Source organism: Pinus tabuliformis, chromosome 9 (assembly GCF_031772625.1).
Source record: "Pinus tabuliformis cultivar Carrire ecotype Pingquan chromosome 9, CPIR1, whole genome shotgun sequence".
Taxonomy (NCBI): domain Eukaryota; kingdom Viridiplantae; phylum Streptophyta; class Pinopsida; order Pinales; family Pinaceae; genus Pinus; species Pinus tabuliformis.
The window spans coordinates 959,584,898-959,608,352 of NC_142307.1; the positions used below are offsets into that span (position 1 = coordinate 959,584,898).

Sequence of the window (23,455 nt, forward strand, 5' to 3'; positions counted from 1 at the left end):
CGAGCAGTGGAAGATGTGCTTGGAGTAGAAGATGAGATCCACGCAGATGCAGAAGGGGGAGCACATTGATCTGTTCCTAACGAAGCTTCAGGAAATCCGAGACTCATTGGCAGGTGTGGGTTCAATACCTCAGCCTATCGAGATGGTGAGGTTGGCCCTGAATTGAGTCTAAGAAGAATGGCAAGTGTTTGTCCACACTCTAGAATATCTTGGGCAGAGAGAGATTGTCGGATTGGGAAGGGATGTGGGCCGCTCTTCAGCAAGAAAAGATGAGGAGAGCCTTGGTCAAGTGCAAACTTGATAGCATCAACAACAGTGGAATGAAGCCGAAGGAGGAGGAAGAGAATGCAACCCTTGCATCTAAGGGGCGGTAGGAGTAGCGGAAGAAGAAGAAAGATGTCTCGAAGTGCTTCCGATGTGGTGAACATGGTCACTACGCTATGTAGTGTTGTCTCAAGAAGAAGGACAAGGACGAGAAGCATGATCCGAAGGCTACATCCGCAAATATCGAGGAGGAGTTTGCCATGGTTGCCCAGATACCTCCAGGGGAGAGGTGGGGTGAACTAGTACTATAGTTCGAAAGAACTACAGATGGGCAAGATCCTTAAGGAGTCCACCCCTTGGATCAATAACTTGCTACTGGAGCCCATATCAAAAGTAGCAGGATGAACCGGTGTTAGTTGGTGCAAAGGAGTGCTGGAGTGATAGTTGCAGTCAATGTCACATTCGAGTTCGGGTTCGACAATGATTAGGTTCTGTTTGAGTTCGAATGTTTTGATGAAGTTCGCCATTAGGTTCGTATAATATATATATATATAATGAATTATAGGATTATAGTAAGAAATCAACATCAGTAAACATAAAAAATGTTATAACGGAAACTGCAAGGATAAATTACAAGCTTGAGTTGTGACATGAAGTTATGAGTTTGGAACATGAAAAATGGCTATGATGTTTGAGAGGTTTCGACCTCAGGTTTCATTTTTTAGGTTCACCAAAATTCGAACCTTAAGGTTAGGTTTCATGGCTTGGGGCTAAACAATGAGCTCGGAGCTCCAAATGATGAGCAGCGCAGATCAGAATTGGTTGGCTTGATCAACATCAGAACGTGGAGGAGACAGAGAACTCAGTGTAGAGGCGATTTTGATTCGACACTTTAGCAATGATGCATTATGTGGTGGCATCAGAACTAGGATCAATAGCGGCGTGGAAAGGCAAAGAACAATGGAAGGCACTAGTCATGCAGGTCGACAAACTCGTGCTTATTAGGTCCACTTCAAATGCAGTGTTGGCAGTGGTAGGGTCAACAATAATGCAGATGCAACATTTGCGCAGTAGTTGATGGGCAACGATGTCAAACATCCAGTGCAGAGGGAGATGAACTTGAAGCGTGATGCTTCAACAAGTTGCATTGCTAGATCACATTCCTCACTAAGAGAGAGTGTTGATTTCTGGTAGCATCGTATGTGCTCTAAGCCTCAAAATTTGTAGGTAGGCTAGGACGATGATATGTATTGTACCCAGAAATCATTTTGATATATTCCACCTTTACATGTATTTAAATGAAAACTTTAATTATTTTTAATGGGTGCCTAAGTCCAAACTTAGAAAATTCAAATAATTAAGGTTATTAATCAAACTATGGGTGAAACTTCTAGAAGAAGACAAAGATTGAGTCCAAATGATCTGAGCCATTGATTAGAATCTAATCTGGGCCGTTGATTACTCAGCTAGAGGATTATACGAAGGACTTTGATGGGCATTTGTAAAGTACATCGGGAGACAGATCAAGAGATTGAATTTTTCAGAGAGGGCAGCGTAATAGTTGTTAGAGAGAAAATCGAAGTGATTTCTTGTAGTGAGGGGCCGGAATAGTTATGGTTGGAGAATTTCCTTATCTGGGAATACATTGCAAAGGAGGCAGAGAGAGATCCGGAAGAGGCAGCACAAAGGCTACATTGGGCAGCGTAGGATGACGTAGAAGCAACACAGAGCCTAAGAGGAGATCCGTATTTTGTTGGAGAAGTCAAGTTCTGAAGCCAGAAGCCGGGGTGTGAGACCAGAAGGGCAGAAGTCGAAGTTCCAGAAGCAAAACGATTAGCCAGAAGGAGTGATGCAGACCCCAAAAGTAGTGATGCAGAACAACGCAGTGATTGTGGAGAAACTACGTAGAGGCTGCTAGGGGCTAGCCATTCAGTGGATGGATCAGTCGTGGATTACGAGTGATAGTGTGAGGTATTTATCGCTAATTTTTGCCAGTCAGATTCTCTGCATTGGATAACCAGTAGGGCATCCAAAGATTGTATTAAGAAAAAAGCTGCTTAATAATACAAACCCTCAGCTGCTGCAAAAGTTTTCCCGCATTGGGTTTTTCTGGGGACATTTGTCCAAAAATAGCGGTGTAATGTGTTGTGTATTTCTTTCTTGCTCGGTTTCCTTTTTCCGCATTTAATTTAATTGGTGAAGGCTGCAGTTTATTAGTTTTCGGTATTTGTTGTAGGATGCAATAAATAATTTGTTCAGTAATTAACAAATAGAAGGAACTTAATCAGTTGCTGCAGTAGAAATTTGGGTCTTCCAAATTTTCACATAAATATCATAGAAAGACAACCATGCACAATAGAGATAATATTTTTACCTTGGGAAACCCAACCTTGAGAGAAAACATAACATCTTTTCTTTAGGAGAAATTATTCTTTAGCAAGGTTTACAAATCTGTTTTGTCTAGAAATATGTGCCAAATATAAATCCAAATATCATTCAAAACATTGTCAAAGGAGGTAAATCGAGCCAAAATGCTCAAAAGTCCCCGCTGGTCAAATAGTCAACCTATGGTCAAACTTCGGCCTTGTGGCTATTGCAATCAATTGTAGTCAAATTCCTGCACACATGCAACCCTCCTGTAGCTCGATTAACTCTAGTCAATCTCGGCCCAAAACAATTCAATCAACTTGTGTCAAACTTGGTCAAACAGAGAGAAATAGGTCGATCAAACAATCAACTCGTCCTTCTTCTCTCCACACGTGCAATTGTCCAAGAGACCTCAAAAAGATGAAGAAAAAACTCACCTAGGCCAAAAAAGTCGATTTTCCTTGAGAAATTATTTTTTTTGGCCCAACAATTTTTTTTGTGGGATTTCTTTGTCTTGGAAATGAGTCCTTCAAATTTAATCTTCCTCGTGAAAGTCATTCTTCTCCAAAATTTCGTTTTTCCACTTGGAGAGAATTTTTATTTTCTCTCATTTGTTTTTTTGAGTAATTTTTGGTTAAATTTTTGCCTGAAAATGAAAATAAAAATAATTTGAGGGGATAGACATCATTTCAACCCTAAAAAATGTCTAAATAAAGAATTGAGGTGTAGAGGTTTTAATTATGAGTACTCATACCCCCATCAACTTCTATAGACATTACATTTTACATTTTACATCAAAATAATTATTAAAATCCCAACTAGTGGGGAATTTTAATAATTAAAGATAGATACTTAGACTTTACCAAATTCTGTGATACTCAAGACATGATCTAGTATGATATTTACATCGAATCTATACACTAGGACTCACATAAGACATCACCATTGAGCCCCACCCTAGCTTTGGGGTATGCTTGGGAGAAAAACTCTGCTAATTGTTTGATGTTAGGAGAAACACAAATAATTAGTTGAGGTTAAAAAACTTCCTGGAGTGAAACTCTTTGGTGAAAATTCTTAAGTTTACCTAGGTGTGTTACATAGCTTTATAAACATACTAGAATCATTTTTACAATGGTCACATTGGGCTGCAGAATTTGGATTACAATTTTGACAAAAATGCTGAAGGATAATGATGATCTTTGGATGTCTGACTGCCCAAACATGATGGAATGTTTTGAAAAAATGTGCACTGCTATAGGGTAGTTGACACAGAGTGGTCAGTAGGCCCCAAGGTGAAAACCCACCTCTCGACACATAAATTGGGCATTCATTGGACCTCATTTGGCATCACATCACATCTCATTTATTCGACTAATCACAAGGAGCTTTGTTCACATATGTGAACTCCTCTATCATAACCACAGTAAAAGTGTGCCCATCACTCAAGCAAATTCTGGATTTGAAATATTAAACTTTTTCTATTTGCTTTTATGCTTAGAGGGTGATGAGGATCACAATATAGGCAATGATTTTGATAATATGAAGGTACTTGTTGTAGCATGATTTTCTTGGGCCTTTGGCCTTGGCACTTACTCGTTTATTCATGAATTTGTATTTGTATTCTAAATTATAATGTTACAACTTAAAACTTAAATGCATTCTTTCAAAGTTTCAATATAATTTTATGAAATGTGTGTGTGTGTGTTTGTGATGTTTCCCAATTTCTTGATTTTTGGGGGGTCATGTTTCCATTGCATTCCTATTCCATATATGTGTTTCTGTTTCCCCGTACCATGCAACTTAGGTTTGTGTTGGTCTAATTTGCAAGAGACCTGAATTTAAGGGCTTCAATTCACTTTTTAAATAATCTCTGGTTCATTCCCCACTTCACTCATATAATTCAATTGGAAGCTTATCCTCAAAGCGAGGTTTACCTTCCCTCAAGTTACACACTATAGTTCTATCCTCTTCCCTAGACAAGCTAGAGTCAGGAGATCTACAATTTTCTTTAAGTTGGACACAATATCTTGACATTATTGTTGGACATTGGATAAACCAACACTCCCTGTGTGTTTCGCGACATGTGCTTAACCGCCTCTCGTGGATCCATTAACTTTGGCGATGTGTCTGTTTACTAACACTTGTGGGTTTTGGTATAATGACAATCGTGATTCCAACAAGTGGTATCAGAGCCAAAGGTCTCGAGTTTGAATCACACCCAGCTCGTGCTGGGGAGGGAGATTGTTGTACATTGGATAAACTAGCACTCCTTGCGTGTTTTGTGACATGTTCTTAACTGCCTCTTGTGGATTCGTTAACTCTGGCAATGCGTCCGTTTACTAACACCTGCGGGTTTTGGTGTAACGACAATCGTGATTCCAAAAATTATGGTAGATGAAATTTTTTCTTGGAATATTTCTTGTATCTTGTAATTGTCTTTTGATGTTTTTGCTTCTTTAGGACTCATTAGATATATTTGCTTTGAAGCATTGTCATTGGAACTAGACTTGAACTAGTCAATTCGACCATTTGGACACCTAAATTGGTCCGACTAGTGGCACATAATCGGAGAAGTCTAGTTTGGTACCAAACCAACCTTTTTTTACCGAATCAACAAGTTCTATACAGAACCACCCGATTTTTCACAGAACCACCCGATTTTGTACACAACCGACGAAGTTCTATACAATGCAACTGAGGGCCCTCTGAATGCAAATTTAATAAATTTCAAATTTTTATGAGAGTGGAAGCCTAATATTCAACATTAGGGCCCTACTAATTCTATGTAATTAATGGCAATGCTAAATTCTTGAAGTAAAAGGAATCATTTTACTTAAATTTTTAACATTACCATTGATTGTTTAAGGATGTTTGAGAGTGGTTCCAACCTCATTGGATTTCATATGGAGAAAGTAAAATTTTAGATCCCACTCAAAATCTAGTAGACATAACAGTTTTTAGGATTGGGGGGATTGCAATGTTTCCATTGGATTCTGTTGTGTACAAGGCTAAGGAACTAGCATTTAATCAAGAGCACCAAGCCCTCAATGTACCTTGATGTTTGTGGCATTGATTGTTGAACTCCTTTGTCATGACCTTAGTAAAAATGTACCCATCATTCAAACAAAATCTCGAGTTAACATGTTAGGTTTTTTCTATCTTATTTTCATGATTAGAGGGTGATATTGATGATGAGTAATCCAATATAGGCAATGATTTTGATGATATGTAGGTATTTGTTGTAGCATCATATTTTGGACGTTAGAGGCCATCTAGAGCCTCTTTGCTGATGCATTTTTTGTTTAGAGATGGGTTGCACTTGGTGCCATGTTGGTTGTGTGTATCGTTGCTATATTTTGGTCTGTCTGTTTCTCTTTCCAGTCCAGTTCCCGGCTTTGGGGTCGACTGGTTCAGTTCTGATAACATTGCTTTGAAGAAGGTTTCCCTTCGGATAATTGCATTTTTTTTTGGAAGGTATGTTGCCAACTTCTACAGTCTACCTAATCAATCCTGGCCCTTTTTCTCACTTTAGCTTCATATTTCTCCATTTTTCGTAGAGTATGCTATAAATTTGCATTTCCTTCTTGAAAAGAAGGTTAGCTTTACCCCAATCAATAAGTTCTCTCATGGTTTCCAAATGACATCATAAATGTCTCTCTATATCTTGTCTTTGCCTTGTCACCCTCTCAAAAAATTGAGTGATTTTTTCCTATCCATCAACTTGGTGAACAAGATGAGGGACTAATTACAAATTTACTATATGACTTTCCTACATTCAAGGTACTCTAGATGATAGACATTAAGCTTGAAAATATTATTTTCTTTGCCTTTTCTAACCATCAAGATGGAGGTGGAGATGGGCAATGATATTATTGGCAAATCATCTATTTGCAGTCTCATTCCACATTAGATTATAAAAATGCCTGTTTCTCAATTCCCTTAGAAAAAGCAAGTCTGCTAATCCAGGGTGTGGAATTATACTTTCCCTTGACTCAACATATTTTGATGCTGCTTGTGCATTCAAAATAGGTTAGTGTAAAATTTCCAGTATAAATCAGCATGTGTCCTTAGTTTTGCTATGGTGATGAAATATATACAGACAGGGAGTAGTTATGTACAAATCTGACATATAATATGGATGTTGCAGGTGTGCCATCTCCAAGTCAAAGATTTGAAATACTGCAGGCTATTCTTCATCGAATGAATCATTCCCTTACAAATAAAGACCTGCAGTCACTTTCCTCAAATACACATGGGTTTGTGGGTGCTGATCTAACTGCTCTTTGTAATGAGGCAGCCATGTCTGCCCTACGGAGATATATAAGCATGGAGAGTCCCAATAATGGTTACAAACAGCAGGAGCCTCTTGAAAATAGACATCTTAGGATGAACGATATAACAAACACTGACGGCTCACAAAATATCATTGCTCCTTCAGATTCTGTGGAATATGTATCTGGTCTTCTTTCAGACTTAGAAATTTGTTCTGATAATACACAGAAGCAGCTACGGGATTGCACTGTCATTACCAAAGCATATGGAGATGGAAGGGATAAATCATCACAGGCCATTAGCACCAGATTATTAAAGTTTTCATTTCTGAAAGTGACAGTAGATGATTTTGAAGTAGCAAAGATGAAAGTGAGGCCAAGTGCCCTGCGGGAGGTAATTTATTATTCAAGATTGGGAGGCACTCTCTATTTGCACGATTTTAACTTTTACTGATTTTCTTTTGCATAGTTTGATTCATTTGGCATCTGTGGCTTCTTTCTGTAATAACAAGAAAGTGTTTCACCTGTTCATCCTGATTCCTTCCTTTGAAAATTTACTAGCATTGTGCTATCATATTGTCAATTCAAATTGAATGCTAAAGCATGGGTTATAAACATGAAAGAGGGGTGTGGTAATGCTCAGTAAGGTATCTGTCTGCTTCTGAAATATGTACAACACAAAATTGACTGTACTTGTCTGCTTCAACATGCTAGATGACTTGTGATAATTCTTGTTTTTAATAAATGTTTTCTCACATTTATAAGCCAAATACTAATATTACCCATTGTTTACGACTTCCATTTCTTTCCTTAAAATATTTACAGGATCAGCTAATTTAAATATATTTGATTGCTATTGCAAACAAGAGAATTTCTTAACAGTTTTGAAAACAGTCTATTAGCTATGTAAGTTTCTTGTGTGCAGATCGAAAAGCAAGAAAGGTGGCAGACTTGATCCGTAGTTTTTCTTAAGTTGCTATTTCAGATAACTGGTACTAATACCTTCTGTTTGTTATTGAACCCTCTGTGCTTCTAACTAAATTATCATTGGTCTTATGTATGTGCTAGGTTATGTTGGAAATTCCCAAGGTATGCTGGAGTGATATTGGTGGGCAAGCTGAAGTGAAACAGCAATTAAAGGAAGCTGTGGAATGGCCACAGAAGTATCAGCATGCTTTTCTACGTATTGGGACCCATCCACCCAGAGGTGTATTGATGTTTGGTCCACCGGGTTGCAGTAAAACACTAATGGCTCGTGCTGTAGCTTCAGAAGCAGGTCTTAATTTTCTAGCTGTGAAAGGCCCAGAGCTTTTTAGCAAATGGGTTGGTGAATCTGAAAAAGCCATACGGTCTTTATTTGCAAAAGCAAGAGCCGCAGCTCCCTCAGTTATTTTTTTTGACGAGATAGATGGTCTGGCTGTTGCACGGGAGCATAGCAGTGGTGCAATATCTGTAGGAGACAGGGTTATGAGCCAGCTACTTGTAGAAATGGATGGTAAACCTAGAGCATATTGTCAATTTCTGAAATTGTTTGTCTGCACTCTGTATCATAAGAAAATCTATTTAAGTGTAATTTCCATTGAAATTCTTTCCCTTTATGATACAAAAAAAGACTCACCGTGACAGCATATATGTAGGTTCAGGTATTGTATGTCTACTTCAGTTATCTCAAGTTAGGACCTAAGGGTCCAGCAACATAGTTCTAACTGGGTCCATGTGGCTTTTTCTGAATGCTGCTCCAATGAACAGAATACCTGGTGGTATCTAACCACTGAGGATTGGCTGTCTCCAACCATGTGGCTTGTATATGAATATTGGTTGCCTGAATTGCTAGTGGGGTCATGTATGGTCATGTAGAGGATTGATGCCATTCATTTAGTCAGGGTTAATGAGTCCATTGTTGTACATAATGCATTTATTCTTCACATAAGTCCTGAATGAGTCAAATTTTTATGTTCAGATTCTTAAAAGTTTATTCAGAATTTAGTTGATTTTTCAGTTTTATGTTGCTACTCAGCCAAGGGAGAATCAATCCATACTGAATTAATTGTAGTTGTCCATAAGCACTTAGCAATTAAGTGTCCTTATTGGTATTTACTATGTTGCTTGTTCAAGGTTTGACTGTTTAAATTGAATGGTTACATAAGTTGATGCTGCTTTTGGCTGTATTCCATATCCTACTACACAGTCTTAGAGGTGAAGGTCCAGCTTTTGATATTGGAGGCTGTAAAGAAACTATTTTTGCTGAGAAGAATCCAGCCAAGGGTCTCAGGGAGCATGTAACATTAGTTCACTGCATATCTTCTGATGGCCATATTCTTGATTCTGGGGCAGTAGTTTCAAAACTGAAGTGAAAAAAGTGTAGGCCCTGGTACACCATACCACTAACCAGCCACAATTACTCATTGCTTGAGATTGTATTCTTGGTTGGTTAGATTCTTTTGCAGTTTCTAACCCAACTCAAAAGTTTGTAACTCTTCGAGGTGGAGATGAGTCAGGAAGATAAATAATAATAAGATAATATTTTTTAATGTCCAACAAATAACCAAGGAAATTGGTTAAGACGCCATTTGTTGATAGACTATGGGAGTACCCGTAACACTTTAGATGCTAGACAACTAGCAGAAAAGGAAATGTACAACTGGCAGAAAAAGGATAGAGTAGCAGAATCTAGGTAAAGTAGAGGAGGAAAACCCTAACAGACATGAGGCTCTAGCTCAACATCAGCGTTGCCACTAGAAATAAAAGTACCATTAGATGAATACAAGGGAAAAGAGGTATCCCTGTCTTTGTATATCACTATGAAGGCTGATGCAAACCTTGATGATGTCCTCCAGAGAGTGCTTGGGGCTGAGAGGGCCAGTTTGCATGATCATGGGAGGAGCTCTGAAGGGAAATGAGCTATCTCCCCTAATACCATATGGAGAGGGGTAGAACCTCTTGATAGAAGTCTAGTTGGCCGAGAGGGTCTGGTGGGTAGTGTTACCTTATAATTCTGCAGCAATCAAGCCTAGTCACTGTAAAACAATTTTCCAACCAACATACAATGGTCATAAAGATACAACAGTATTATTATTGCATTCTTGCCTCTTCACATAAATTCAAAATCTGAAAAATGAAGTAAAAGATAACCTTTTATTAAAAGGAACAGCCGGGGTATATAGCATAAACAAAATCTGAAATTAGGGTCTTGAGAAAGACAAGAGTCTCTCTTCAGACTTTCCAATGCTGAAGATAAATTCTATGACAGCAGCAATATTTCCAGCATAAGATAGAGGAGGACAAGATACAAAACAACCTTACAAATGTTGAGTTCTGTAGCTCGGAAGGTACTTCTAGTCTTGTGTCTTGACTAGAAGGACCTTGATTTGCCTCTTTAGGAGCTTGCATGCAACATGCAGAGTATGCAAGTGAGTTGTGTTACCATATTGGGCATATAAATGTGAGGAGGGGGCAATCGTGGATACATGAATTACCCAAACCTTTGTTACTCCACCCCTCTTTATTTGCCTATTGTCTTTTTTTGAATTTTGCTTTGTATTACTGCTCGAAGCTCTAGGACATGAGAGCATGCTATGTATGCTAAATGAGAGCTCTCCTAGGGGTACCCACTATTGGTGGGCAACAAGTTGCACGCATGATGATGTGTTGCATGTGACATGCATGAGGTGTGCATGTAAAGAAAGCTGAATTTTTGACTTGCACTAGGGTTAAAGTAGAGAAAGCTAAAGATAGGATAAATACTTGATGTAAAGTCACTTTTCTAAAGAGTTTCAACCCCCACTTTGGTTATCAGTTTTCCTTATCACTCCATGCATTTAGTTTTAAATCCAAGTATGATAAAATTCTAAAATCTGGAAATGACAATATTTTTCTGAAAACACAAATTTAGAGATTTCACAATTGCTGAAATTACAGAATTAAAACACAGCAAAATTATAACAGCCACACAGAAAATAACAGTGATTTTTGGTCAATGTGACCCTGGAAAAACCCCCTCCAACTCTTGGGAAAAACCAGTTTGAGAGCTCTTCTTTATTTCTGAAAATGCTTTTACAGAAACTGAAATACACAGTAAAAATTCCAGCAACCACAAATTACAACTTATCTCGATTTCTGTGCTTGCTTTTTGCGTCGAAAATCGTGCCAGTTAGCGAATGGCCAAAATAGAAAATTTCCAGCAATAAAAAAACATTAAATGCTGTACGGTCTACCTTGAAAAACATGCCCAGAACTTGCTGTACGGACTATACAGATTTTAGCAGTACATCTGTCTCAAAATTTGTGCCCAAATCTACCTTGAAATTCGTGCCTTTGCTGCTGTCCCTTTTCCTCGATTTATGTGCCTTTCTCCTGCTGTATGGTTTTGCCTTCGGATGCGTGCCAATAAATGTTGCTGCCCAGATTTGCTGAAATGTCTTCTTGCTGCTCTCCTTCATTTCCTCATTGCTCATAAATTTTCTCCTTGCTTTCTCTCTTCTTTCTCTCAAATGCTCATGAGAGAATGAATTGATCTCTTCCTTTTCTTTGTTCTTTTTAACTCTCTAAATGACCTTTTGAGTTACCCTAAGATCTAATGGCTGAGATTCATTTAAATTTAGGAATGAGAATAAATGTGCATTTAATTTTCACTTTCTATTTTTTAACTCACCCACTTAAATAAAGACTCACTTAGCCTTTTATTTCCATAGTCACTTTTTCACTTTTTAATTCTTCGTTGACTTTAATAAAGTCACCTTTAAATTAGAATGTAACTTTACCACTTATAAAGTCACTTTTAAATTAGAATGTAACTTTACCACTTATAAAGCCACTTTTAAATTAAATTGACTTTACCATTTATAAAGTCACTTTAGGAGAAAAGTACAAATAAATTTGGACACTTTTCCCTAGGCCAAATATCAAAGCCTTAGGGAACCACTTGTCCTTTGGTACCCAAATTTTAACATTTTCTTCAGTTAATTTGATGAGCTAATTTTGGAGGCCAATCTTAGCTTAGGAAAGTTATAAATTGAGCCTAAATTGGGGAGCTAAGACACAACAACAACACAAGATTGAGAGAGGCTTCTTAGTGAGCGTGTGTTGGGTCTGAGAGAGTGCAGAGAGGTTGGTGATCAGTTTTGTATTTTCTCAGTTGGGCCATTATCCCAGAATAGGAGCTCTAGTAATTTCTGTGATTAATTTGTTAATGAAGAACTATTGATTGGGCAAAAACATTTTTATGTGTATGTGATTCAAATCAAGTAATTTTTCTTCCGCTAAATATGTTTTTGTTAGGAACTTAGTCGTGTATTTGTTCAACTAATAACTATTGGGAATCAAATACCGCGTTCTGGGTTTGGGAAATTCTAACATGGTATCAGAGCCCCAACTTTGAATCAATCTCGGACATACGTGTCGGCTTCGTGATAGATTGCCGGAGCCAAGTTGGTTGGGATCATATGAAAGATTTTCTTTTTAAGGCGGCTAGATCTTTTCGGGCGACATGAAATGGGACAATTCAAAAAAGAAAAGAAAAGAGGAAAAGAAGAAAAAAAGGGCCCTGTTTTTTTTAAGGGAAAAAAAGGTGAAATTTACTATAGTTCAGTTTGACAAGGATGATTGCAAGGTTATGCTATGAGGATCAGTTGGATGGGGCAGGAAATTCATCACATGGAAGGAGCAAATTGTTTTGTTATTTGAGGAGCAAGATTTGTGGGACATCGTGGAGAAGGCCGTCCAAATTCCCATAGATCCTACACAGTCGGCTAAGTTTAATAAGAAAAACATGAAAACCAAGAGAATAATCTTGGACTCCATTAAAGACCATATTATACCTCAGGTGATGGGGAAGAAGAATGCCTTTAAGATGTGGGCATCTTTAACCAAGTTATACCAGAGTACAAACCAAAACAGAAAGATGTTGTTGAAGGAGAAATTGAGAAATGCCAAGATGTCTGAAATTGACACAGTTGCATCATACCTAACCATGGTCACTCAGATTAGAGATGACTTGGCAGCAGTGAGGGAAACTATTGATATTGAAGATTTGGTCAGATCAACCTTGAGTGGCTTTCTTTCGAAATGAGATGTCTTTGTTGATGGGATCATTGCACTGGAAAATCTACCTAGTTGGGATAGATTGTGGGATGATATCTTTCTAGACGATGAAAGGAGGTGTTCCAAAATTGTAGGGCCAACATGATGGTAGGGATGATGAGGAGAAATTTACTTTTGCTGTAAAAGGAAAATGTAAAGTACAGGGAAGTGGGGGATATGCTTCTGTGAAGGTCATGAGAAAAGTAAAGTGCTTTGCGTGTCACAAGAATGGTCACTATATGAGCCAATGTCCATATAAGAAGAAGAAGATGAAGGGGGATTAGGTGGCTGCATTAACATCAACTGAGATTGATGACTTTACAGAGAAATTAAATTTTTTTTTTCTCTAGTTGCCTATGTTTGGGACAGTAATACGTTGTGTATCAGGATAGTGGGTTATGACTAGTGGACAGGAAAGCGTCCAATCACATGATGGGGATGAGGTCAGTGTTCCGCAGTATTTCAAAGACAATCAGATTTCCACCTGAGTTGTGGAGCTAACACCATGCATGCATTGAAGGGGGTTGGATGTGTCAGATTCCAACTAGATTCAGGAGGATTTCTAGAGGCGACAAGGATATTGTTTGTTCCAGAGTTGATGGTACACATACTCTTAGTATCAACCTTGAAGGACGCTGGATATAGATTTTTGTTCTGGGATGGACAGGTGCTTCTATATTCAGAGGGAGCGACCTTGGATGCAACTATAGTGCTTGGCATCAGATAGGGGCAGTCATACAGGTTGTTGGGACAACCTGTGGGTATATTCGAGGGGACCTTGGATATAAGATCAGTGTTAATTTATGAGAGGGAGCAGGTGGCAAGGAAGAGTGATTCTTCAGATACTACCAAACTACCAAAAGCCTCAGCTAGTATGATATGACATTGTTAGACGCTTAGGAGTAGGATCCTAGGAGCGTGAATGGAAGGAACAAGTATTCAGATCAGATTCTGAAGCAGGTAGTGTGAAAATTTCATCTATTGCAGCGACTGGAAATTATTCTTCTAACTGAAAATTTAATTATGTAGTTTACTTGCTACAGAAAACAAAGAATAAAATCACAACTACAATTTTTACCAAAAAGAAATACTGCGGAAAATATAATACTAGAAATTGAGAAATTCTAGCACACAGACAAGAATTTTGACACAGTTATTTTTGGACAATTGTCCCTAGAAAATCCCATTGCGGGAAAATTGATGCTATAGATGAGGGCTTTATTATTATTCTTCAACAACAATTATGAGTACAATTATTTAGATGCCCAACTGGCAATCTAATCCGCGGAAAATACTGACACAATCTAGTGAGGAGTTTTTTCTCACCCCGCAACTATTTTCTGCCTCCAAAATTACCTCCATAACCTCTGCGCCGAGCCTCTTGTGTCACCCTCTGCGTAGAGCTTACTCTGGCCCTTGAGAATTTCAACCTTCCTTCCTTTGCCTCTTTTGGAGACTGGAAACCTTCCTCTCGGAACACTGCTGCCCTCCTCTTCCACTTGCTACTCACCCTCTGGATCTATCCTTTGCTGAGCTACTGCTACTGAGAAAATTGAACTGCTTGGGCAACTGAGTATCTGCACTGGTTTATTCTACATCGCCACATCGATCTCCTCTTATAATCCACTATTGGTGTACCAACGACCAATATTAAAACTTGATCAATGGATAGGATCATCTCTGGATCGATCTGTGTGAGTTCCTAGATGATTCTTACCTTATCTCAATTAATACTAATTAATTAACCATATTCCAAGTTTAAACTTAGGAAATATTTAAAAATCAATTAATATTTCTGGGTTTTGGAGATCTCATGTATTCTAGCCTCTCCACCAAATTTCGTGGCTAGAACACATCCGATGCTACAAAAACTAACACTCCCTCTTTGCGAGGAATGTGTTCTAGTGCTGCACACCCTACCACAACACTCTGTCTCTGTATCAACTTCTGTCATGCTGCTGATGTCTGGCTACTGCTGCCCACCAACCACAACGCAAATCTGATATACATTGCATCTTTGCTGCTGCTGACCCTGCCGTACTGTTGTCAACACTGCAACTCCCTCATCTGTTGCTGCTGCAACTGAGAATCATCCAAGGTAACCTGCCTCTGCTAGTGAAATGGGTTCTCCACCATACCCATTTGTTCTAAAAAATAGACGAACTTAGCTCTTCCTAGAGCTTTCGTGAGTATATCTACAACCTGCACTTCTGTGGGAACATACTGTAGTTGTACTGCTCCACGTTGTACATAATATTTGATGAAACGACATCGAATATCTATGTGATTCGACCTGTCATGAAACACTGGATTCTCATAGAGCTTTATGCAACTCTGATTATGACAGTAGACACTGGTCGCCTCCATCTTCTGGATGAACAAGCTCACTAGCAGCTTTAGAAGCCATATGGCTTCACACGTAGTTGTACTTGCTGCCATATACTCTGCTTTTGCAGAGCTCAGTGCTACTGACTTCTGCTTCCTGCTACACCAAGAAATCATTCCTGATCCAACACTGAAGCAGTACCTAGAGGTACTTTTCCTGTCCATTGAATTTCTTGCCCAATCTCCATCTGTAAATCCACATAATCTGACATCATCTCCTCGGGTATATCTTAACCTATACTCAACTGTGCCACACACATACCTTAGAATGTGCCTTGTTGCTACCCAATGTACCCTCTTTGGTTCTACCATGAACTGACTAAGGGTGTTGACTGTGAAGCAAATATCTGGCCCGATATTGAGTAGATACATGAGAGATCCAATAAGCTGTCTATACAAGGTGTGGTCGACATCCTAGTCATTTGATGCATCTATCTTCTTTTAGTTGGTGATCATGGGCATAGACATGGGTTTGCAATCCTGCATTCTGAACTTCTTCAGAATATCTATGGCGTACCTTCCTTGTTCAAGGAAGATCTCCCCATTCTTCTGCCATACTTGCAATCCTAGGAAATAGTGCATCAACCCCAAATCCTTCATGTTGAACTCTACTGCCAGGTTCCTCTTGCAGTCCTCTATGAGCCCTGATGATCCCGTCAAAAAGAGATCATCCACATACAAAACTAGAATGAGTGGCTCACCCTCTAACATCAAATAGTAAAGGTTGGGTTTTGCGTCACTCTTGACGAATCCCATCTGCTGCAAGTAACTGCCAATCCTACCATACCATGCCCTAGGAGCCTACTTGAGTCCGTATAGAGCTTTCTTCAGTTTGCACACGAGTGTGCTTCTCATGTGTCTCAAAGCCCTCTGGCTGTTCTATGTACACTTCTTCCTCTATCACCCTGTCCAAGAAGGCTATCCTGACATCCATCTGGTGAATCTGCCATCCCATTTGAGCTGCTAGGGATATAATTGACTGGATAGAAGTGTATCTGGCAGTTGGGCCGAAGGTCTCCTCATAATCTATCCCTTCTTTCTGTGCATACCCCTTTTCCATGAACCCAGCCTTGTATTTCTCCACATTGCTGTTTGCAGCATATTTGATCTTGTAGATCCATCTAGAACCTACAACTGATCTAACATCCGGACTTGGCACTACCTCCCAAACATCATTCATCATGATAGAACTATACTCTTCTACCATGGCATCTACCCATACTTGATGCTATGCGTCTTCCTGAAAGCTGGAAGGTTTTGCAACCTGAGTTACCAATGATTGGTATTCGTCAAGCTGTCTGCGTTGTCTTTTGTTTGTCCTAGGAGTTCCAATAAACTCCTCAGCATCTCTCAATGTCTAATGAACCTCTCTGTTGGCTTGACCACTAGTTGTGGGAGGTTCAACCATCCCCTCCTCATCTTGCCTCTACTGCTCCATCTGCGGAGAACTCCTCGGATTTCTTGCACTTGAGGAAATACTGGTACTGGTCACAGTACTCAATCCTTGTGACTGTCCTCTTGCCTGTCCCACTGGCTGCCCCTGCTGCTGGACCAAAGGAGCTTCTGTTGACTGATTTTGATCACTTGCAGGCATCTTATGAGATCTCCTGAAATCTCAGTCCTCCATGAACTTAATGTCTCACCTTAGTACAATCTTTCTATTACTAGGAGTGTAGATTCTGTATGCCTTTGAGGTTTTGTTGTACCCAACAAAGAATCCCTTCTCTGTAGTCTGATCCAATTTGGTACGTTTATCATCTAGCACGTGGCAATAAGAAATGCTGCCAAAAATTCTGAAGTGGATAACTTCTGGTTTCTTCCCAGTGAAGACTCTTGGCGTTTTCTTCCACAATGCTCTATGAAGAGTCCTATTCTGGATATATACTATCGTGTTACATGCCTCTGCCCATAAGAATCTAGGTAGATCCTAGTCATGTAACATAACCTTTGCAGCTCCAACAATGGTTTTGTTTTTTCGCTCCGCTACACCATTTTGTTGTGGATTATATGGAGTTGTCCATTCTCTCTTGATGCCTTCCTTTGCACAGATCTTTGTGAATTATTTATCAATATATTCTCCACCATTATCTGAGTGAAGCACTTTGATCTCCTTCCTTGTCGCATTCTCCACGAGAGCTTTAAACTCTTTGAAACGATCGAAGATCTCATCTTTGGTCTTCAACAAGTAGATTTAGGTTTTCCTAGAATGGTCATCAATAAAGGTGATGAAATATTCGGCACCGTTGAGAGCTCTTGTGGACATTGGGCCACAAATATCTGAATGTATAAGTCCTAACACGCCATCAGCTCTGCTGTCACTTGGAAATGCTGCATTAGCATACTTCCCATGTATGCATCCTCTGCACACATCATCGTGTTCCGTGCTAAGTTCTGGAACCCCTGTTACTATTTTCCTGAGCATCCTGAGTGCTCCATGGTGAAGACGTCCCATTCTCTTAAGCCATAACTCATTCAGCTCCGTCCCACTGCTACTGTCACTACCTATTAGTGCCATTGGAGAATCGATCTATAACCGGTACAATTTGTTACTTCGAACTCTAATTTGTCTTACCTTTTTCCAGCTTGGGTGTTTGATATATACTTTCTTCCCTACGAAGTGAATATCATACCCCTTATCTTGTAACTGGGATACTGAAATCAGGTTCATACCCAATCCTGGTACATGCAATACATTTGTAGCGTTGGTGCTTGCTCTTGACTCCCTCTGAAAATCTATGGTACCTCTCCCTACTGGAGTACACTTTGTTCTGTTTCCCATAGTAATCTGGGAGTCCATCTACTCCTCCTTGTAGCTAGAGAAATATTCTGTAATCCTTGTCATGTGAGCTGATGCCCCACTGTCTATATACCAGACACCTTGTGAAGCCGATCTTGATAAGCAAGCAAATTCGTCTTCCAATTTGGAAGACAAATCTGAGGTCTCCTGAATGTTACTTCTGTCCATGGCTATGTTGAAGAACTTATAGTGTGCTATTCCTCTGTTCCACCCCGACATTGGCTCTGCTCTAGCGAACTGCTGCAAAAACCCTCTGCGTCCAGCTAGAGATTTGCTCAACGAGAAAATTTGAGCTGCTCCCTCTGCCTCTGGAATCACTTGCTCTGGAAGGATCGGATTTTTCTGCCCCTTAGAAAAATTGGTCTTCCTCAAGTAATTCGGCCTCCTAGCAAAAAGACTACGCTGCCCCTTGGGAATTTCGGCCTGCTGCTCACACTGAGTAGCGAAATTCCTTCTTTTTGCTTCTGAGCTCTCCAGCCAATCAATTGTGCTCTGGTACCATGTGAAAATTTCATCTATTGCAGCTACTGGAAATTATTCTTCTAACTGAAAATTTAATTATGCAGTTTATTTGTTACGACAAACAACGAATAAAATCACAACTACAATTTTCACCAAAAAAATATTGCGGAAAATAAAATACTGGAAACCGAGAAATTCTAGCGCGCACAAGAATCTTGACACAATTATTTTTGGACAATTTTTCCTAGAAAAACCTAATGTGGGAAAATTGGTGCAGGATATGAGGGTTTTATTATTATTCTTCAGCAACAATTATGAGTACAATTATTTAGATGCCTAACTAGGGATCTAATCTGAGAAAAATACTGACAAAATCTAGTGATGAATTTTCTCTCAGCCCACAACTATTTTCATCCTCCGAAATTACCTCCCCAGGCTTTGCACTGAGCCTCCTGCGTCACCCTCTGCACAGAGCTTATGCTAGCCCTTGAGAATTTCGACCTTCCTTCCTTTGCCTCTTCTGGAGATTGGAAACCTTTCTCCCGGAATACTGCTGCCCTCCTCTTCCACCTGCTATTCACCCTCTGGGCCTATCTTCTTTGCTGAGCTACTGCTACTGAGAAAATTGAGTTGCCTAGGCAACTAAGTATTTGCACTGGTTTATCCTCCATCATTACATCGATCTCCTCTTATAATCGACTATTGGGGTACCAACAACCAAGATTAAAACTTAATCAATGGCTAGGATCATCTTTGGATCGATCCGTGTGAGTTTCTAGATGATTCTTACCTTATTTCAATTAATACTGATTAATTAACCATATTCCCTAAGTTTAGACTTAGAAAATATTTAAAAATTGGTTAATAGTCTAATTGAGACACTTCTAGGTGGAATTTCCAGAAACGATTTCTGGGTTTTGGAGATCTCATGTATTCTAGTCTCTCCACCTAATTTCGTGGCTAGAACACATCTAATGCTACAAAAACTAATAGGTAGCAGGGAAGTCTTCTAGTTTATAGGGAGCAACTACGATGGTAGATACTGTGGTGGTGTTGGAGAGTGGAGGAGGTCCTTCTAGAAGTACCTCCATTACTAAGAGGGAGTGTTGAGTTTTGTAGCTCGGTAGGTAATTCTAGTCTTGAGTCTTGACTAGGACCTTGATTTACCTCTTTAGGAGCTTGCATGCGACCACCAGAGTGTGCATGTGAGTTGCGTGCATGTTGATGTGTTGCATGTGACATGCATGATATGTGCATTTAAAGTAAGCTAAATATATGACTTGCACTTGAGTTAAAGTAGAGAAAGCTAAAGATAAGATAGTTAACTAAAGTAAAGTCACTTATCTTCAGTTAACGTGACGAGCTAATTTTGGCCATTAATCTTAGTTTAGGAAAGTTATAAATTGAGCCTAAAGTGAGGAGCTAAGACACAACGAAAACACAAGATTGAGAAACGATTCTCAATGAGTGTGTGCTGCATCCAAGAGAGTGCAGAGAGGCTGGTGATCAGTTTTGTATTTTCTTAGTTGGGCCATCATCCTAGGACGAGAGCCCTAGGAAGTTCTGCGATTAATTAATTAATGAACTGTTGATTGGGCAGAAATCTGTTTATGTGTATGTGATTCAGATCGGATAATTTTTCTTCTTCTAAATATTTTTTGGTTATGAACTTGGCTGTGTATTCATTCAAAAAATAATTGTTGAGAACCGAATACCAGATGCTGGGTCGGTAAATTATCAAAACAAATGATGATGACAACCTTTAATATTTCCTCAAGTAAGCTCCAAAGCTGCTCAAGATATCTTCAACTACATCCCATAGTAATGGGGATTTCTCCACAATGAAAGCACATTATAAAGTAGAGGGAGGGCTCTTTTTATAAGCTCTCCTTGCAACCTTAGGTGAAATAAAATACCATTAGAAGGGTCTAGAATCTAGATTAAACATCGCCATCAATTAAACCTCCATTTACCTTTGAAAAAATCAAAATATCCACTTGACTTCCTTGAATGCTACCCAATTGCATCAATCTTTGTGCTTGTCTAGATACTTTTTCAAGAAACACGTTGCTTTATTATAGGTAAGACAACACAAATAATATTAAAAAATGCCTTCTAGAGTGTTCTTGTGTTAGCTGGAGGATTCCTGCTCACACGGTTTAATTCCTGCTCACATACTTCAGATCCAGATCATGTATTCAATGTTTATCATACTTCCAAGAATATTGGTGTAGATGGACACATGGGTTTTGAAGATCAAAGGCCTGAGATGGTGGTGTGCTGCTTAATTCACACCTAGGTCGTTATGACTCATGAGGCAGCGTGAATCGTCAGACAAAGGTATGGTCTAACTAATTCCTAGTGTGCAGGTAGACAATGAGGATTGAGGCTTTGTGAGTACCTCCATTACCTGTTTATGCAAGATGAAGAGAATTGAAGGTCACTCTTGGTCTACACCAGTACGAGGCCATTTGTGGATCCATGCAACGATATTGAAGGCTACAAACTTCAAAGCTTCAAATGGTAGTAAAGTAACATAAGGCAGATCCAATGTCAATTTAATTTGAGAAAGTTGTCAAATGAAATTCTGAAAGTTGTCTGTTCTGCACTATTGAGGGCGTGGTTTCTTTGAAGTGATTCACTCTTCTTCCTAAACTGAGAGAAGTCTACATTATGCTTGTTCAGGTATAATGCCACAACAGTGGTAGCATTCCTACATGACAGAGTAACTGCGTACTTGATAGAGTAATGAAATGTGCTAGTGCAAAAATATTGATTGGAATTTTGGCATTACCAATGTGGGGAAAATCAGATGCTATGGCACCATCTAGTTTATTGTGAAACACTTGCTGACAACTTATTGTAACTTGTTTCTTGTCGGTTTGACCCAATGTTGCTAACATTGCGATCGGGATTAAATCAGCGAGGGGAAAAAACAGAAAAGTCTGGGAAAAAATCTGTAAAAATCGGGAAAAAATCACTAAATACAAAAATATTCATTTTTTTTTTTAATATCTAAAGCATCTACAACATAAAATAAATGCATTGACACATAAATATGATAAAAGAACTAATATATAAGATGTGTAATATCATTTCTAGTGCTACATCACACATAACAGTGAATCATGCCTTGAATAGTAAGTCCTGAGTCCCAACTCAGCCTCAAAATATCAACAAAAAATATAATAATGTATCTTATATCATGAGTCATAATGTCATATACAATGAAATGAACCAAATAACTAATACTACTGATTTCCTTTGCTCCTCTTGCAAGAAAATGTAATAGCTTTCTCTCTAGATGTAGATGGCGGTGGAGTTGGCAGTGGACTCTGCTGTGCTCTAGAAGCTGAAAAACTAGGAGCTACAGGAGATAGACCACATGCTCTACTGGTGACAGAGGTAGCTTGGGTAGGTGGTGTCACCTCCTCCTGTTGCTGCTCCTGCTCCTGCTCCTCCTCTATCCCCTCCACTACCTCCTGCTCTAACCAATCAGCAACCGACTCCATGAAAGGCCTCTCGGCTTCAACCCTCCATGCAACAGTGGTGTCAATTCCATCCAATGAGATGGCCTCCACATCAAGTGTCCTCAAGTTGCGTCACCCACAATCGAAGATTGTAGTAGATGTTGATTTTGGGTAGCATTGGATGTGCTCTAGCTCCAAAATTTTGTGGAGGGGCTAGAACACATGAGATCTCCAAGACCCAGAAATCGTTTGGAGAAATTCCACTCGGATTGTGAGTTATTAAAATAATTAATATTTTTTATATGGTTCCTAAGTCTAAACTTAGGAAAATAAATATTAATGGGTATTAATAAGAATATGGGTGAGAAACTTCTAAGTGATGAGGATCAAGTTTGTTTTAATCGTAGCCGTTGATTAGGGACTTAATCTTAGCTATTGATTCATCAACAGGAAAAGTATAAGAGGAGGCTTGAGGGTCAGTTGGAGATACACCAAGTGATCAAAGAAGTTCGATTTTTCTTGGGGTGGTTTGCTTAAAAAACTGAACTGGTGATCTGAGTTCCAGCGGAGAGGCAGGGATAGTTGGGGTTGGAGGATCTTCTCCAGAACCCCAAATACACAACAGAGAGAGGCAGAGATAAGCCAAAGGAGGCAGCGCAGACCAAGGGAGGCTGACACTGGCCAGGAGGGCCCACCCATTGCTTGACGCAGCGGCAACACAGCGGAGAGCTGTCCTCTGCAGAAGTCTGAATTCCGCTGGGGAGCAGCAGGATCAACCGAGAAGGCTGACGTCAGAGCTCTAGGAGGCATCACAGAGTTGACGCAGTGTTTGAAAGTGTTCCACGCAGGCCCACGCAGCGAATGCGAAGGGGCAATGCAGTTGTAGCCGGGGATAGTCAGTCCAGTCGCTGGATCGTAGAGATTTTGCCGGGTGAAGTGAGGTAATCTCAATTAGGTTTCTGCCAGTATATTTTATCTCTGTAACTGGATAGCCTAGAGGGCATTCAAAGTTGTATTTAGAACTACTGATAGCCGAAAACCCTCAGAGCTACTGCACTGGTTTTCCTACATTGGGTTTTTCCGGGGATGTTTGTCCAAAAATAAGGGTGTCCCTTGTGTGTTTGTCTGATCTAGTGTATGATCTATATATTAGTGTAGGCTACAGTAGTGTTTTTCATCACTATTTATAAATTAAATAACTTGTTGAATGTAATAACAAGTAGGAGATGATAAACCAATGATTACAGTAGGATTTTTGATGTGTAGATTCATAAATTTTCACATGGTATCAGAGCATTGCAGATCATAGGACACTGAAGACATCAGCCAGGAGATCTAGTGAATTTGTTGCAGAGAAGCAA

The 23,455-nt window shown here is 39.4% G+C and overlaps 1 protein-coding gene across 1 annotated transcript in view; it reads left to right on the top strand.

Moving 5' to 3' along the window:
* Window positions 1-23,455, top strand: part of CIP111 (Cam interacting protein 111) — a 166,671-nt gene that overhangs the window by 114,328 nt on the left and 28,888 nt on the right. The window contains exons 6-7 of the mRNA XM_089445755.1: window positions 6,779-7,296; window positions 7,971-8,397. Of these exons, the coding sequence (XP_089301881.1) occupies window positions 6,779-7,296; window positions 7,971-8,397 (945 nt within the window). The remainder of the gene's footprint in view (window positions 1-6,778; window positions 7,297-7,970; window positions 8,398-23,455) is intronic.